We start from the raw sequence: 17,516 nt of genomic DNA on the forward strand, positions 1-17,516 counted from the left end.
ACCACCCACTTGCCCCTGCCCTTCTGGCTCCGGGAAGCTCCTGAGATCGACCCTGCGAATGGTTTTGGCTGTGTCTTCATGTAGGACCTACTCCCCAACCCTGCCCGCTGCGGTGAATTCCACCTGCGATGCTTTAACTTGGGCAACAGAGATTCCTGCCCCAGGGAGAGGCGGGGAAGGACGCGCTAATCAGAGGGCGGGCTCGAGGGTTGGGATCTGGTCCTGTGCCCCCTACCCACCACGAGAAGGTGGGGGTCAAGGGAGAGTGAACTTTCCTTCTGAGATACTGGTGTAAGGGGAAAGATACGTGTTGAGTCTGTAAAACTGTACAGGTGGCACAGCCCAGAAGAGAGGATTGGGGAAGCGAGGAAGGTTCCGTGAAATGACTTGAACTGCGGGAACGTTTGGCAGAGGAAAAGGGCTTCAGTTTTAATGTGAGATCACTGGAAGTTGAGGTATTGAGGCACGGATCATGGTCTCCTCTCCCATTTTCCCATTTTATGATCTCTTTCCATAGCTACTAATAGTTTTTTTAATTAAAGTGTTTTGGAAGTCTTGGGGAAGGAAATTACTGGCTAGGCTTGGAAATGGCAGATAATTCTAGAAACTTACTGCTTGAAAAGAGGGCTAGGTGTCCTGATTTCTCACCTTCTTCAGGCTGGGCTTCATCACCAGGCCGCCTCGCCAACTCCTGTCCCTTCTGTGTACTGGACACCGATTACCTCGAAACTCAGTACTTTGTACTCAGCCCAGGTAATATGTTTCTTTGTGTTCTCTGCCTGCCACATTGCTGCTCAATCCGTTTATTACTGCATAGTCGGAGACAAGGGTGTTTGCCACCCACCAAACGTTTAATAAATGAACTCCAGTAGCTCTGGGGTTAAGCTCTGTAAGGATGGAAAGAAGTCGCTAGGGATGGTGGGACACACCTGTAATCTCAGCACTTGGGAAACAGGAGGAAGATCAATCAGGAGTTTAAGGTCATTCTCAGCTACATAACAAGACCTGCCTGGACTACAAAACACCCTGTCCCAAAAAAGAAAAAAAAAAAAAAATCTAGGCTTCTGGCCCAGTCCCACTCTGGGTTTCTCCATGTTAGCAAATCTGAAAACACTTCCTGTGCCATTCACAGGCCCAGAGCTATGGCGGTGTCCTCATCGACTTACTGGGAGCTGCCCCTGGTGGCTGTGTGCCAGGTAACATCAACACCAAACAAGCAAGAGAACTTTAAAACATGTGCTGAGCTGGTTCGAGAGGCGGCCAGACTGGGTGCTTGCCTGGTTTTTCTGCCTGAGGCATTTGACTTCATTGCACGAAATCCTGCCGAGACATTACAACTGTCTGAGCCACTGGATGGGGACCTTTTGGGACGATATAGCCAGCTTGCCAGGTACACGGGTGGGAGGGAAGTAGAATCACTAGGGGGCAGTGTTCCTGTATTGCCACACAGAGGGGGTAGAGCCTTGAGTAGAGTTGTCAGTGTCCCCTCCCCCCAGGGAATGTGGAATCTGGCTGTCCTTGGGTGGTTTCCATGAGCGTGGCCAAGACTGGGAGCAGACTCAGAAAATCTACAATTGTCATGTGCTTCTGAACAACGAGGGTGAGACTTAATAACATTTTAGCTTGTTTCTTTCCAGGCTTTTCTACCTTCAACTCAGATCCTTCAGCATTGTTTTCTGAACTGTTTGGCTTTAGCGGGTTTTTGTACTTCTGTTCTTAGCTTATAAATTACTCTGTGGGAGAAGAGCTAAGCCGGACTCCTGGAGTGGCTGTGCCGAGTGTTTTCTCCTTATCTCTTACTCTAGGATTAGTTGTGGCCAGTTACAGGAAGACACATCTATGCGATGTCCAGATCCCAGGTCAGGGGCCCATGAGGGAAAGCCACTCTACGATGCCCGGGCAGACTCTTGAGCCACCCGTCAGCACGCCGGCAGGCAAGGTGGGAGTTCGCAAAGGAAACAGGAATATATTGAAAAAGTGGTAACATTCCCCCTTTGGAGTAAGATAATGAAGGTACTGGGACAGAGATGATGAGTGGGTGGTTTTCATTTCAGGTTGGTCTAGCAATCTGTTATGACATGCGGTTCCCTGAACTTTCTCTGAAATTGGCTGAAGCTGGGGCAGAAATACTTACTTATCCTTCAGCCTTTGGGTCTGTTACAGGCCCCGCCCACTGGGAGGTAAGAGACTGCCTCTTCAAAACACAAGGACTCTTTTTAACCTTACTCTTAGCAGTGTGGAACAAAGCTAAATCCCAAGCACTCTAGGGGTTTGCCACAGGTTTGGGGCCAACGTGTTCTACATAGTGATACCTTGACTCAAAAAACCAAAATAGATGCCAGGCAGTGGTGGCACACACCTAGAAGCAGAGGCAGGCAGATCTCTGAGTTCAAGGCCAGCCTGGCCTACAGAGCAAGTTCTAGGATAGCCATGGCTACAAAGAGTAACCCTGTCTCAAACAATAAAACCAAAAACAGTGGGACATGGTGGCACAAGCCTTGTGAGGCAAAGCCAGACAGATCTCTGTGGGTTCCAGGATAGCCAGGGTTACACAGTAAGACCTTCCTTCCAAAAACAGAATACAAACAACCAAACCAGATCTCCTCCTCTTTCTACTTGAAAGGATTTTCTTCCCATCTATTGGGGAAATTCATTCCTCAGATAGGTGTGAGTCATGTTAGAGTTAATGTAGCCACTAATTCTAGTTGATTAGCAGATTGGTCAGTGAGCAGTAGATGGGCCTGTAGTGCCCATTTCTTGCCACTTACCTATTAGTTGCTGTATGTACTTGAGTGAACACACTTCTCATTCTCAGGTGTTGCTGCGGGCCCGTGCCATTGACTCTCAGTGTTATGTAATAGCAGCAGCACAGTGTGGACGCCACCACGAGACAAGAGCAAGTCATGGCCACAGCATGGTGGTAGATCCCTGGGGTACAGTGGTGGCCCGCTGCTCTGAGGGACCAGGCCTCTGCCTTGCCCGAATCGATCTCAACTTTCTGCAACAGATTCGCCAACACCTGCCTGTGTTCCAGCATCGTCGACCTGACCTATATGGCAGTCTGCGTCCACTGTCTTAAGCCTTTTAACTTATGTTGGGGTTGAGACACACAGAGACGCGCGTGCGCACACACAGCTGTAAGGTGATGCTGCTGTGACTTGTAGGCAGGACCCAAGCACAGTTCCTTTCACTTGCAGAACCTTAAATTCTCTTAATGGAACACAGGTTCAAGTTCATGAGGAAGAAGAAACTTTGACCTGACCTCAGATTTCAGTTTCAGAAAAGTAAAATTTTATATAGTCAGTGTTTATTTCATGAAAACTGAGTTACGCCGAGAGCTGAGCAGCACTGGCATTGAAAAAAAATATAATAATAATCATAATGTCTGTCTGGGCATCTCCTTTGGGGGCCGGGAGGGAGGTGCTATGGGACCTGCTCGAATAGGCTTCACTTGTAGGCCTCCTGGCTCAAACACGCCTCTCTACCTAAGAAAGTGCAACAAGGCTCAGTGCATGTCCTAGCCCCTTCTCCAGGGGAGGAAAGGTAGTTGATACTGAGTACCTCATTTTCCCTCAAGTCAGAAGGAAGCAAGGGCAAAGGGGCTTGGGGGAGGGTAAGAGTTCAGCTGTGAGTTTCACTAGAAAAGGGGAAAACGTCACATTCCACCTCCTCCCCTTTTTCAGAGAAAGTGTACTTTAACCAGCACCCTCTCCTGTCCCTCCTGTGTGTTGGTGTTCCCATGTACATCACAGTTGGGAGGGGTAGGAGGCTGGCCCAATCATCTACCTCTGTTGGAGAGGATCTGACAAGGGGAAAGGAAGAGCCACACCAGGCAGGGGTATCAAGCCATGGAATGAAGGAAAGGCAGAGAGGAGCAGCACCAAAGGCCAGGAGAGAGTGGAAAGGGCCACAGCTTCTGTTTTTAAAAAATTCTATAATTTGGAAGAAGGTGGTAATTAATTTCCAAAATACACTTCAGAGTCCCACCTTCCACACAGCTCCTTTACTCACAGCCCTTTGGTTTTTCAGACAAAATTTTAGAGCCCTCATAAAGCCATAAGTATTGATTACCCCTCGATGCACCTGAAAGCAGCGTTCAGTCCCTTACAAGGCTTGTTCCATAGACTCCGTCCTATACACTTGTCTTACGGCTCAGTGGTAAGGTGGCTGTAGAGACGCACATTATGGGTAAGTGGCAACAGGAAACAGAGGGGAAGCCCAGGCACATGGGTGCAGGGAGGGGTAGGGAACACCATTTCCACTTTCCTTTGTCTTTTCCTTAAAAAAAAAAAAAAAGAAAGAAAGAAAGAAAGAAAGAAAAGGTGGTGTGATTGGTTGAAGGCGGAGAAGGAACCCCAGAACAGTCTGTCAGCTCCAGCGGTGACAGAGCCACCGATCCCCGGAGAGGTGAGACAGGGGAAGGTCAGGGCAATGCCTGCAGCATCAAGTTCCTCAGGAGTTTCTGTCGGCCCAGCTCATAGTCCTCCTCATCCACATTCACCAGCAGCTTGATGGCTTCATGGCCCACAGCTTGCTTGAGAGAGTCTGTGATGAAGACACCTTTCAGCGCCTCTAATAATGAGCCATTGATGTAGTCGCGCCAGAATGCGTCGAGGTAGGTGAGCTCAGAGAACTTGATGTCACAGATGATGGAGCCCAGGTCCCGGGACTTGAGGATAGTGTTGGCCTGGTTAAAGCGCTCAAACTGGCGCTCAAGTGGGTCCTGCTTATTGGAGAAGACATTGCCTTGCAGAGCAGTCTCATGCTGGCAGTATTCCGCCCGGACTCGAAGCCTGATGTCTGGGAGAGATGTAAGGAAGATGGTTTACAGTAAGGATTGCGTTTCCATCCAAAGCTAGAAAAGCAAGCCAAACCAGCAGAGGAGAAACCCTCTTGTTATAGCTGCTCCATCCCTCCCCAGAACTAGTTCTTCACTGTGTCCTGCTGGCTTTGTCTCAATGCTACAGCTTTCCTGCAGTGAATCTGCTCAGGTTACTCACCACCAGCAGCACCTGCTTATAACAGCGATTTTATTAAAAGGTGCAGAAGTGCCGGGTGATGGTGGCACATGCCTTTAATCCCAGCACCCAGGAGGCAGTCACAGGTGGATCTCTGTGAGTTGGAGGCCAGCCTGGTCTACTGAGCAAGATCCAGGACAGGCACCAAAACTACACAGAGAAACCCTGTCTCGGGGGTGGGGGGGGTGGGGTGTGTGTGTGTGTGTGTGTGTGTGTGTGTGTGCAAAAGTTTAATTCTTTGTCTTGACTTGGTTCAGCCTGTAATAAGGATGTCATATTGGCATTCCTTTGACTTAAGAATAACTAAAAAGAATTTTACCACTAATATACCATTGCCAAAAGGACAATCTCATAAAAACTACACCTGACCTGACAGCAGCAATCGAAGATTGCCTTGCACTGAAAAACCCACTGCCCATTATCCCAGGAGTTCTTGGTATTCCCCTCAAGTCTACATCTCTGGAATCCTTGAATTTCCTTACCACATGTCTGCTTTTCCTTGGGGTCTGGGGTCACTGACTTCCGACGTTTTCGCTGGCTCCCAAGTGTGGCTCTCCCTCGGGCTGGCCGCTTACTACACATCTGAGAACCTGAAGTGGGGCAGCACACCACAGGATAGTGGGGAGGCACTGAGCAGAAAGTAAATGGAAAACACAAGGTTTTAAAAGCAAAACTTCAAATACTTCACTTGGAATACGCAAAGGAATCATTTACACTTAATAATAAAAGCAGTACTGATGATGTAACCTGAAGGCTGAGGGATATAGCTCAGTGATCAAATGTCTACCAAGCACTAATTGAAGATCGGGCTCAACTCTAGCATGGTGGAGGGATACCAAGTATGGTGGAAGAAATTTGTCAGCCCAGCACTTAAGAGTGAAGGAAGGGGGGCTGAAGAGATAGCTAAGCGGTTAAGAGCACTGACTGTTCTTCTAGAGGTCCTGAGTTCAATTCCCAGCAACCACATGGTGGCTCACAACCATCTGTAATGAGGTCTGGAGCCCTCTTCTGGCATGTAGGCAGAACACTATACATAATAAATCTTTTAAAAAAAAGAGTGAAGGAAGGATGCTGGGCAGTGGTGGTGTACACCCTTGATCCTAGCACTCGGGAGGTAGATCTCTGAGTTCAAGGCCAGACTGGAATACACAGAGTACTAGACTTACCTGGGTAAATAGGAAGTCTCAAAGAAAAAGTTGAGAGGCGGCCAGGAAGTGGTGCAGGCCTTTACTCCCAGCACCTGGATGTCAACCTGAGTCCAAGGCTAACCTGGTCTACAAACTGAGTTCCAGGACAGCCAGGACTGTTACACAGAGAAAACAGAGAAACCTTGTCTTGAAAAACAAAATAAGCTGGGAGAGATGGCTCAGTGGTTAAGAGCACTTATAGCTCTTGGAGAGAACCCAGGTTCAGTTTCCAGCAACTACATGGTGGTTTATAATCATCTGTAACTCCAGTATGAGGGGATCTGACACTTGTTTGACCTCCACAGGAAACAGGCACACATTTGGTGCACGTACAAATATGCAGGCAAACGCTCATGTACATAAAAATAAAAAGATTAAAAAACTGGGGTTGGGGATTTAGCTCAGTGGTAGAGTGCTTGCCTGGCAAGCACAAGGCCCTGGGTTCGATCCTCAGCAAAAAACAAAAAAAACAAAACTGACCTAGAGGCTGGAGAGATGGTTCAATATGCATGCAGACAAAACAGTCATACACATAAAGTAAATTGATTTTTTTTAAGCGATCTAAAAGGAGGATCTGATGTGAGAGGTAACGCTGGATCTAGACAAAGCAGACCTCATCTGATTTGTATGTGTACATGTTCACAGGATGTATTCACATGGGTGTGCCTGTATTCGAAGGCCAAAGGTCAATACTGGGCATTTTCCTCAATTCTCTCCCCAGTACTTTTTAGACAGGGCCTTTCATTGAATCTTACATTCACCAATGTGCTAAGGTTGGTTGGCTAGTGAGCTCCAGAGATCCACCTTCTCTGCCTCTCCATCGACTGAGATTACAGACACGTTCTTTTTCTGATTGCCCAGCTTTTTCTATGTAGGTGCTGGGACTCTGAACTCAGGTCTCCACACTTATGCAAAAAGCATGTTACAGATTGAGCCATCTCCCCAACCTCTAATAGTTTTCATGGGGTAGATGAAGAGGGATTACATCTTTTCACTGATATTAGCCCAGCCAGGCATGTGATGGGATCAATATTCTCTTACAAAAATTACAAGTAATATCGTCTCACCTGTTTTAGAGGGCTGGGGAGGCCTCGGTTCTGGATCACTGAGGGCTCTGGGGGTCACATAGCGAATTGATGTTTCCTCCAGATACTTGTCTACAAGATCAGGGCACACTGCAGGAGGAGAAGGAGGCACTCAAGAAAAAAATACACACCTGCCTTCTCCCCAAGAGTCTCACAGTTTATTCTCTAGGTCTGCCTAGGTCAAGACCACCTCCCTGTGCTAATAAGCACTCCTGGCCTCCCACAAGTCTTCTCATATTCAAGTGCTCCCAGACCCCATAAGCCCTCACCAGCCCGTCTCTTCTTGAGAGTAACGTAGGGCAGCAAGTCATGGCGAGTGATGATGCGCAGCAGCTGCAGCACCTGGCGAAAGTTAGTCTCATCACAGCGGCCTTGGCGCTCCAGTGCCAGTAAGAAGTCACGTCCATTTCGGATGAGTCCTCGCTCATGGTCATCGATGACATCAACAAAGAGGAAAGAAAGCACACGAACATCTCTGTGCGTCAAGTGGGTGCCCACGATGTCAAACATACGGTGGAGACTATAGAGCCCATGTTCCTGCTCACCCTGCTCTTCGGGCCACACCTGGCTTGCCCGCCGCTTCAGGCCCGCCATGCTAGAGGCTCAGGGACAGAGTGCTTTCCAGAGTCTCTGCTCAGCAGCTGCAGTCTCCAGAGTCCTGTAAGACAGGACAAGTACCCATGAGCCACACACTGGTAGCAACTAACTTTATTTACCTGTATTGTCTCAACATGCTACTAACAGTACACTGCTTAATATGTTTATTAAATATCACAAAATGTTTACTAAAAAAAAAAATAAAACAAACACATGCTGGGTGTGGTGGTACATGCCTTTCATCTTGGCACCCAGGAGGCAGAGACAAGTGGATCGCAGAGTTCCAAGACAGTCAAGGCTACAGAGAGACCCAGTCTCAAAAAAAAAAAAAAAAAAAAAAAAAAAAAGGCAAAAGCAAAACAAAAACAATACTAAAGCTCTTCATACTCAACAGACGACACCCTAAGTCCAGATCGATCCTACCAGAAGGATACAGTCACTTCCTTGAGTGAGAATGTTTTGTGCAATTTTAGTACGGCATAGTACAGAAGTTTCTATTGCAGCTACACATGAGAGTACACATCTGGACTTAACAGCACTCAGGAGCCAAAGGCAGGGGGATTGCCCTAAGTATGAAGCCATTCTGGTCTGCATAGCAAGTTGTAGTCCAGCCAGGGATACGTAGATAGAACATATCTCAAACAAAACAAGCCAGTGTGATAAAGCATGCCTATAATCCCAGCACTTGAATCAGAAGTTCAAGGCCATCCTTAGCTATAGATCGAGATCAAGGCCAGCCTGGACTACAAGAAACTATCTCAAATTTTGTTTATTTCATGTTATCCAGATTTTGGTCCCTTCAAACACTGATTTGCTGGTCATGGAGCCATATGCCTGTAACCAACAGTGAGGAGACTGAGGTGCTAGGATCTGGTTCCAGGCCAACCTGGTCTATTTACTAAAACCCTGTCTTATAGAAACAAACAAACAAATACAGTAAGAGAGTTAACATCTGGGTGTGGCAGTGTACTCCTTTGATCCCAGAACTCAGAAGGATCTCTGTGAGTCTGAGACCAATATAATGGTCTACAGAGTTTTAAGCCACATCACTGTTTATTTATTTATCTGTTTGTTTGTTTGTTTGTTTATTTTCTGAGACAGGGTTTCTCTGTGTTGCCCAGGCTGCCTGGAACTCACTCTGTAGACCAGGCTAGCCTTGAGCTCACAGAGATCTGCCTTCACGTACCACTACCATCCTGTCCTATTTCTTAAATATAGGTAAAGCTGAAGCGTTGAGAATACAATCTTTGATATAGAAACTGAATCAGATGAACAGTTATAAGTCACTAGCTGGAACTAGTTTAAATTCTGACTATGTCATTTCAAATGTAGCTGTGTGACTTTAAGCATGTCCCTTAACTTCAAAATCTCAGGGGTAGAAGTGAGTATGGTGGCACATGCCATCATTAATCCCTCACACTGAGAAGCCTCATGCTATGGGAGGATTGGGAGTCTGAGTCCACTCTGAGCCATTGGATCTCAAAAGCAGAACAATATAAACACAAACAAAAGTAATACCAACCAATCATCTAGTCTTAACGGTTCTCACCTCCACTTTACAGTCCTCCATTCTGACTAGCTTGCCAGAAAGTTCTACTGAGCACTGTTCGACCCTGGCCATGGCCTCCAACCCTGCAGTCAGTTTTTAATTCCTACTGTACAACACAAATAATTTCTTGAATGTCCTCTTCTACTGCCACTGCCACGGGTCAGATTCCAATCACTGTCTCACCTGTACAACTGCAATTTGGCTCTGTGTTTTTAATTTGTATTCAGTGTATTTGTGTGTGTGCATATGTGTGTGTGTGCATATGGCCACAGTGCACGTGTGGAGGACACCTTTCCACCAAGTGAGATGGAAATCAGGAAGCCAGGCTCGGTATCACATGCCTTAACCTCCTGAGCCATTTCCCAGCCCCAGCAACTGACTCTTTCAAGGAGTCTCTGTTCTCCAAATCTTTTTTCTTTTTTCTGACACAACGTCTCAAGGTGTAGCCAAACTGGCCTTGAACTTGCTATGTAACCTAGGCAGTCATCCTACCTGAGCCTTCTGAATGCTAGGATTACAGGCATGTACTACCACCATCAATATTTTGGGGGAAGTGGTCGTTTTTTGAGACAAGGTCTCTGGCTATCCTGGAACTCTTTATGTAGAACAGACTGACCTCCAACTTGAAGATCTACCTGCCTTTACCTTCTGAGTACTGAGATTAAAGGTATGCTCCACCACCATCCAGCTCATCTTAATATTCCTAATAACTAGTAGTAGACATCTGTAGAAAAAGCCTGTTGTTGAGAATTGAACTTAATTTCTAACAGGTCAACAATATATGCAATACCAGTTAAAAGTCAAACTTATGAGAGTCCAAGAGTGAGAGAGGACCCTACCAAAAAGACACATGTAAATCAAGCATGGTGGTGCATGTGCATGCCTATAATCACAGAATTAGGGAGGCTGAGACAGTAAACAAATTCAAGGCCAGTCTGAGTTCTATAGTGAAACCTGTCTAGAATGGGCCGGGTGGGGAGTGGGCACATGAACACATTCAGTGTTCAGTAACCAAGCACATATTCTTACTAGCCAGAGCTGTCTCCAGACCATAAAAAACTACCCGTACCAAACAACCCTATTCAACAAGATGGTGTTCTGACCACTTTACACACAAAGATACTGGCTAACCTACAAGACAGAAGATGAGTAAGATTGGATATAACTCAGTGGTAGTGATGCTCAGCCCTCATGGGGCCTTGGATCCCATTTCTAGCACCCAAAACAGAATGGTAAGCTACTTCAGAAGAACCATGATGATGACTTAGCTGAAAAGCAATAGAACCTGGTCCTCTCTCCCTCAGTGAGCCAACAAACACAGTGTAGACTCCTTCCCTTAAAAAACAAAAAGGCCGGGCAGTGGTGGCACACACACCTGTAATCCCAGCACTTGGGAGGCAGAGGCAAGTGGATCTCTGTGAGTCTGAGGCCAGCCTGGTCTACAGAGGAGATCCAGGACAGGCTCCAAAGCTACAGAGAAACCCTGTGTCGAAAAACAACAACAAAGGCTGGTAGGTGTATGCCTTTAATCCCAGCACTCCAGAGGCAGGCAGGATAGCCTGGTCAACAAAGCAAGTTCCAGGACAGCCAGGGCTACAAAGAGAATCTCAAAAAACAAAACAAACAAACAAAAAATAAATAATTTTTAAAAAGAAAAAGGAGAAATCCAAGTAAAGAGGAAATATAACCCACATGTAGTTTTGGGTGGTTTTTTTTGGAGCTGAGGACTGAACCCAGGGCCTTGCACTTGCTAGGCAAGCGCTCTACCACTGAGCTAAATCCCCAACCCCTCCATGTGTAGTTCTGAGAGTCTAGATACAGCTGAGGGGGAAAAAAAAAAAAAAAAAACCAAAAAAAAACATTATTCAACTACAGACTAGCTCTCCTTGTTTCTTCCTCTCTTGTTTCACCTGCTGTCACGAGGTACACATGGAGTTGCTGAGGAAAAACAGCTTCTTATTCAAGTGGGTAGCAGGAGAAAACTGAGCTTCCTTTAAGAGTCTCTGCAACTTTTCCATGGTCCCTATCCCACCTGTTCCCTTGACCAGCTGCTGATTATAAGGAGCCCAGAGAAAACAGATGGGCAGGCTTCATGTCCAACCAATCAGAAGAGATGGTTGTTCCTTGGGTCCCTAATGCAAAGTGTCCTGAAACCCCAAGCAAATAAGAAAAACTACCCCCACATACTCTGTCCCTAGAAAATGAGGCAAAATAAAACACTGTAGTCCTAATTATATAATCAATGTAATTCTACAGTAGGTCTCAATCCTCTGAGATGAACTCCCTTCACTTGAGAGGGAGGGGAAAAGAATCACCTTTAAGTCCCAGATAACAGAAAGTGATCTAGGAACCATCAGGGCATCTAGGTCAGTGGTTCTCAACCAGGAGCGATTTGCCCCACCAGGAGATATTTGGCAATGACTGGAGACAGTTTTGATTGTCAAGCATACGGCATAAGGTCAGGATGCTGTTACACAACCTATAAAGCATGGGACAATCACAACAACAAAAATTTTTCTGGACCAAATGGCTACAGAACTAAGGTTGAAAAATCCATTTGAAGTGAAACATGATGAAGGGTCAAAGGATGCATGTCACTTTCCTTATGAGATCTAGAGGAGGAAGCCAAAACAATCCAGTCATAGTCTAGAGGAAAAGGAAGGCCAGTCAAAACATAGCTCATTTAACTCATAAATCGAACTAGCACAAAGGAATTTCATCTCAGCCCAGTGATGCCTGCTCCATCACCTGCTGTTGCCATTCAGGTAAATAGCAGGTGGTAGAGACATACTCCCTTCTGGTCAATCCCAGGAGGTCTACTTGACCTAGTTCAATATGAAACTGTATGGGGAATAAGAAAATGCCATCCTCCTCAAGACTAGCACAAATGATCCTCATCTTTAGCCTCAGCGCCATTTATAAAGTCCTGAAACAAGACTAAATAGCAGACCCTTCCTTGTTAGGTCACTAATCAGACTTACGCTAGTCAAGGAAACAAAACACAGAAGCAAGCATTTCCCAAGGCATGTCTTCCAGAGTCCTATCAAGAGGCTGGTAGGCAGCTCTCCCCACTTAATTATCATCTACAATTGTGAGTTAACTCAGCAACCCAGCCAGGGTGTCTAAGAATCTAACTTCAGGATGAAAAGAATGTCAACTTCCTCTTAACCCAAATTATACTCCGCTTTCAGTGGCAAGGGAGCTCAGCCTAGACACAGAGCTCCTACATGGAAGATACCACAGTGACCAGAACACGCTCCTCCAAACAGAAGATTAGAAAGAACTCTTGTGTTGGTATCTAAGATACAGCTAGCTACCAAGAGACAAAAAGCAGCAGTCAGCCAAGCACGGTGACACACCTTTATAATCCCAGCACCTGGAGGCAGAGGCAGGCGGATCTCTGAGTTCAAGGCTGCCTGGTCTACAGAGTGAGACTCTATAAAAACAAACACAAAATACAACTATAAATAAGAGTACTAGGGATCAAACCTAGGGGCCTTGGGCATAAGTAGGTAAATGCTCTACCACTGAGCTACATCCCTAGCACAGAATAATTCTAGATTCTGATGAACTGCTGAATTTCCTGGAGTTCTAGTTTGTCTTCCTTTAGGGAGGTCTGAAATAACCAAGAGCCAATTAAGAGTCTCTATGTGCCTAGACAGTTTCTCCCTGATAGATTATTCTCTATTGGGTTCCCATGCCCAAGCAGTCCAGACTCTCCCATGCAGAAATGACAACTTTTTTTTTTTTTTTTTTTTTTAAACTAAGACAGGGTTTCTCTGTGTAGCCCTGGCTGTCCTGGAACTCACTCTGTAGACCCGGCTGGCCTCGAACTCAGAGAGATCCACCTGCCTCTGCCTCCCAGGTGCTGGGATTAAAGGCAAGTGCCACCACTGCCTGGCAACTCAAACTTTTTAAAGTACTTTGACTTATCAGAAGCAAAGAATATGCAGAAGAAATGTCTTGAAAAGAAAATGGTAGCTTCTTCCTAACAGGAATAACATCTATATTTTCACAAGAAAAAAAAAAGAAACATTTGACTCTCATGGAAGCCCTTAGAAGAAAGTCATGTGGAAGAAAAAAAAGAGTGACAATAGCCAGGTGTGGTGGCACACCCTTTTGATTCCCACACTCGGGAGGCAGAGGCAGGTGGATCTCTGTGAGACTGGGCCAGCCTGGCTTACATAGCAAATTATGGGTCAGACAGGACTACATGGTGAGAACCTGTCTAAAAAAGAGAATGGCTTGCCAGGCGGTGGTGGCGCTCGCCTTTGATCCCAGCACTCAGGAGGCAGAGACAGGTGGATCTCTGTGAGTTCGAGGCCAGCCTGGTCTACAGGACAGCTGGAGCTGTCACACAGAGAAACCCTGTCTGGGGGTGGAGGTGGGGAGGGGAGAATGGCTTGAACCTTAAAGCGACAACTACATGGAAAATCTTCAGGATAGTTAAGTGTATGTGAAGCACTTTCCTACTGGTAGGGACTAGGAAAATGTAACCAAATATATCTGGAAGGCAGAATTACACAGTATATTTTCAAAAAAAATCCCAAGAACTCTGAACAGCTGGGAGAGACAGTAAGCTAGAAGAGAAGCCTTCCCACTGAAGTCCCTCAGCCACCCTCCTAGAGAAATTCGTAGACCACGCATAAGAGCACAGCTTTCCACATGTTAAACGTGTCACTCAGAGATGACCCCACAGCTAGACAGTAGCAAACCAAAGGTAAGACCTTGCCCCAAGACACTTAGTGTCCTTTTCCCCCCTCTTATCTATCTCCAGTCACCTGAGGAGTGTCTGCAGCACACCTTAGTGAACTCAGGAGGGAGGGAAACTCACATTTCCCCAGCTTCTACCTCAGTAATTAGGCTCAACCCCAACGCTTTTCAAATCATTTCCATTCCCTTCCACTGCTTGAAAATAATTTAAAAAGTTCCAGACTTACCTTTGCAAGAAATTTAATTTCCCAGGTCTCTTCCTAGCACAAGTTTCAAAGCCAGCAGAAAAACAAAAACAAATAAGGAGGAAAGAGTGAAATTTCAAGCTTTATTTTGAAACTTCAAAGGTCCACACTTAGTCAACGTCCGTGGCAAAAAAAAAAAAAAAAAAAAAAAAAAAGTCGGGGCTTAAAGTCACTTTACTGAACGAACTACTCCAAGCTAAAGAGAACTCAAACATAACAAAGCCCCAGGTCCCCTCACTGTTAACTCACAATACAGTATCAACCCAAGCACTTCCAATCTCAATGGCTCCTAGCAAGAAAAGCCCCAACTCAACAACCTCTGGGAAAAACCTGGTCGCGTCTCACTCCGCTCAATTCCTCATTCCACCTATTTTCTGGAAGGAAAAAAGTTACAGCCCAAGAAAGCACGTCCTTTCCATCACTTCACTCATCAGACCAGAATCAATCTCCAACGTCACCTTTTCCTTTAGGACACAATGAGAAGATAACCCCTGAAAGCAGCATCCACTCACTCCTATGCTTTAGTAAGAAACGCGCTTCTAAATAAGCACATCGACCCCTCTTTTTCTCCTAGTGCTTGAAGAGCCAAGAAGGGTCTGTAAAGGAAAGCATATTTAATTGGCCTGATTACCTAAATGCCAGCCTGTCTTTTCTATATCCTCCTCAGGCTTCCAGAGCCTCCACCTTGGTGTATATAAAGCTCCAATAACGTTTCTCCCCCCCCCCCCATTCTTGTATGGCTAGCTGCAAAAAAAAACAAACCAAAACAACAACAACAACAAAAAACCTAAAAAAGTGCTTTACATCTCCCTGTCTGTAACCAGGAAAAACAAGCAAGCAGTAAGCAAGAGAGTGTTTTGGAAAGCAAATCCGGTTGGACCCTCATTCAACCCCAATTCTCCAAACCCACATGACCATTCCTTTCTGCCCTTCCCACCCTATTAAAAGCCAAGCGCCTGGCAATTAAAATTGGCTGCAACTGATACTGCTTAAGTCTGCTGTCTTTCCACAGGGGAAAGGGAAGCCCCCAAACCTCGACCATCCGTGCAGTTCCACCGCCCTAAGCTCCCTTCCCTTCCAAACTTTCCTCCGGGTCTCTCACTTTTCTACATTACCTCGTCTCATCCACACGGCTCCCCATCTCCCCAAACCCTCCTCTCCTTTTTTTTCCCACCCCAATTCTCCCCCAAGGCCCTTCCGCTTCCACTTGCAATGTTAACACTTTGGAAACCTCCCCTCCACCAGAACGTCTGAAGTCCAATTCTCCCCGTCTCCCACGTCCTCCACAACACAGCGCTCACGGGGGAGCCCAGTCCTTCCTGCAACCGCATGCCACAAGCCCCCTTCCCCTTCACACCCTCCGCCTCTCCCTCCCGCTCCTACCCCTGTCGAGGCGCTGGCTCGCAGCCCCACTCCCCACCTCGGCCGCTTTAATACCCCTCGGCCTGGCCCAGCCTGGGCCCTTGTTGACGCCCCTCCCCATGCCCGCACTCGTGCGCCCCGACCCCTGCCCTCTCCCACGGTTGCCACCTCCCCTGCACGCCCCCCTCGGCCGTTCCCCTCCCCCACCTCGCGGCGTCCCGTCACCTCCCTCTCTGGAGGTTCTCAGGCTGGACGTCGCCACCACCTCCCCCTTCACTTTCCTTCCCCAAGCCCTTCGCGGCCCCGCCCGGCCCCGCCCCGTCCCACTCGACTCCCCCTCCCCACTCCGGCCGCCCCGCCGCCTCACTCTGGGCTCAGGCTCGGCGCCGCCATGTTGGATCCATCCGCGCTGCTCTCCCGGGCCTGTCTCACGGCGCCGCATCCGGGCTCCAGCCGCCACCGCCTCCGCCTCCGCCGCCGCCGCCGCCGCCGCGGGCGTGGGGGAGGGGAGAGACGGGCGGGGGTGGCTGCATCCTGAACAGCGCCTCCCGGAACCTGGCCGGTTAGTGTCGGCTTCGAGACCATAACGAGGCATGAGCGGAGTAGCCATACTAGGTGAGGGCAGCCTGGCAGCGGCATTAAGCAGGGAATGGCTAGCTTCACGTTGGGAAGAGAGAATGGAGACTGGCAGCCATCTTGCTTTGGGGCAAGCTGGCAACGCAGGGTTTTCTTAACGGCGGTTTCGGGGCGGTTCTAAGAAGTGGAGAGAGTAACGTACATGTCTGCGGAAGACTTGGTGGCGCCAGAGCTGTCTGGTATCAGACTTGGAGGCCGATTGGGAGAGTGGGGCTGGCAGCCATGACACGTAAGGGCGGAATAGTACAGGAGTTGGACTGCTTGGTGAACTTGGGTGAAAGTTCAAGATCTGCATTTAACCTTTGCTTTGAACTTCCTGTCACCCGGACGTTCTGAAACCTGGACCTTGCAGCGCTTCTCAGAGCCTTTCTTGGAATTCATCCCTTCAGTATTTTCCTTTTGAGCTCTCACTTCCTGTCGAAAATGTCTCCTAGGCTGACTCGTGGAGGACTGTTGGGAATTGAAATGGGGGGCGGGAGAGGGGAGTGGGGCTCCCGTATGTTCTGGAGCTGCCAGCAGCCTAATGTGACTAAAGGAAAAGGTAATACCTAAGGTCTATGGCAAAGGGAGGAAACTGATGACGAAAGATCGTGTACATTTATTTTATCCTAAGGGCAAAGAAGAGGCTTTGAAGGGTCTAAGCAGAGGTGTGAGCAATTACATTTGTATTGTAAAAAGATCACTGCTTGCCAGCTTGGGCATGTTAGTGCTGGCCTGGAGCTTGAGGCAGGAGGATTGTTTGAGCTCTGGAGATGGAGACCAGTTTGGGCTTAATTTAAGCGAGGAAGACCACTAGGACGTTAGCTCAGTGGTAGAATGTGTTCTTAGCACAGTTAAACCTGGTGATCAGTCCCCAGGAAGTGGAGCTGGGTAGAGAGAGAGAGATCACTGGTTGCCATGTAAAGGATGATTTGGAAAAGTAGGAGAGAACAATTATGAAGATAAGGAAGAGACAGTGGTGATGTGTAAGTAGGAAGACATGCCTTGGACAAGGAGATGAATGTTCTGATTTGAAGCTGAGTTACACTATTTTTAATTCTAAGAGAGATCTGTGGGATGTCTTTTAGACACATAAATATTAAATAACATGGGTTGGAAACCAAGACAGTTTAAAGTGTGCTTCT

At 47.2% G+C, this 17,516-nt stretch overlaps 2 protein-coding genes across 10 annotated transcripts; one reads left to right on the forward strand and one right to left on the reverse strand.

Annotated features, from left to right (window-relative positions):
* Positions 1–3,382, forward strand: Nit1 (nitrilase 1). Of its 5 annotated transcripts, none has more exons than XM_036202048.1 (8): positions 1–112; positions 333–455; positions 658–753; positions 1,133–1,390; positions 1,497–1,600; positions 1,806–1,939; positions 2,055–2,180; positions 2,816–3,382. In XM_036202048.1, exons 4-8 carry the CDS (start codon positions 1,143–1,145, stop codon positions 3,077–3,079), a joined length of 876 nt encoding a protein of 291 aa, XP_036057941.1. In that variant the 5' UTR covers positions 1–112; positions 333–455; positions 658–753; positions 1,133–1,142; the 3' UTR covers positions 3,080–3,382. The 5 variants fall into 5 exon arrangements, with proteins under 5 accessions (XP_036057941.1, XP_036057942.1, XP_036057940.1 ...); XM_036202049.1 differs by having other exon boundaries at positions 1–80; XM_036202047.1 differs by having other exon boundaries at positions 1–455.
* Positions 3,383–3,914: 532 nt separating this feature from the next.
* Dedd (death effector domain containing) lies at positions 3,915–16,509 on the reverse strand. 5 transcript variants are annotated; one of them, XM_036202052.1, is made up of 6 exons: positions 16,124–16,509; positions 14,377–14,409; positions 7,560–7,948; positions 7,273–7,380; positions 5,501–5,647; positions 3,915–4,800 (listed from the first exon to the last, which is right to left on the reverse strand). In XM_036202052.1, the coding sequence occupies exons 3-6, from the start codon at positions 7,882–7,884 to the stop codon at positions 4,424–4,426; spliced, it is 957 nt and encodes a 318-aa protein (XP_036057945.1). In that variant the 5' UTR covers positions 7,885–7,948; positions 14,377–14,409; positions 16,124–16,509; the 3' UTR covers positions 3,915–4,423. The 5 variants fall into 5 exon arrangements, with proteins under 5 accessions (XP_036057945.1, XP_036057949.1, XP_036057946.1 ...); XM_036202056.1 differs by having other exon boundaries at positions 5,501–5,608; positions 16,124–16,437; XM_036202053.1 differs by lacking the exon at positions 16,124–16,509 and adding an exon at positions 15,964–16,085.
* Between the last annotated feature and the right edge of the window lie 1,007 nt (positions 16,510–17,516).

The sequence above is a fragment of the Onychomys torridus genome, chromosome 11 (assembly GCF_903995425.1).
Source record: "Onychomys torridus chromosome 11, mOncTor1.1, whole genome shotgun sequence".
Lineage (NCBI taxonomy): Eukaryota > Metazoa > Chordata > Mammalia > Rodentia > Cricetidae > Onychomys > Onychomys torridus.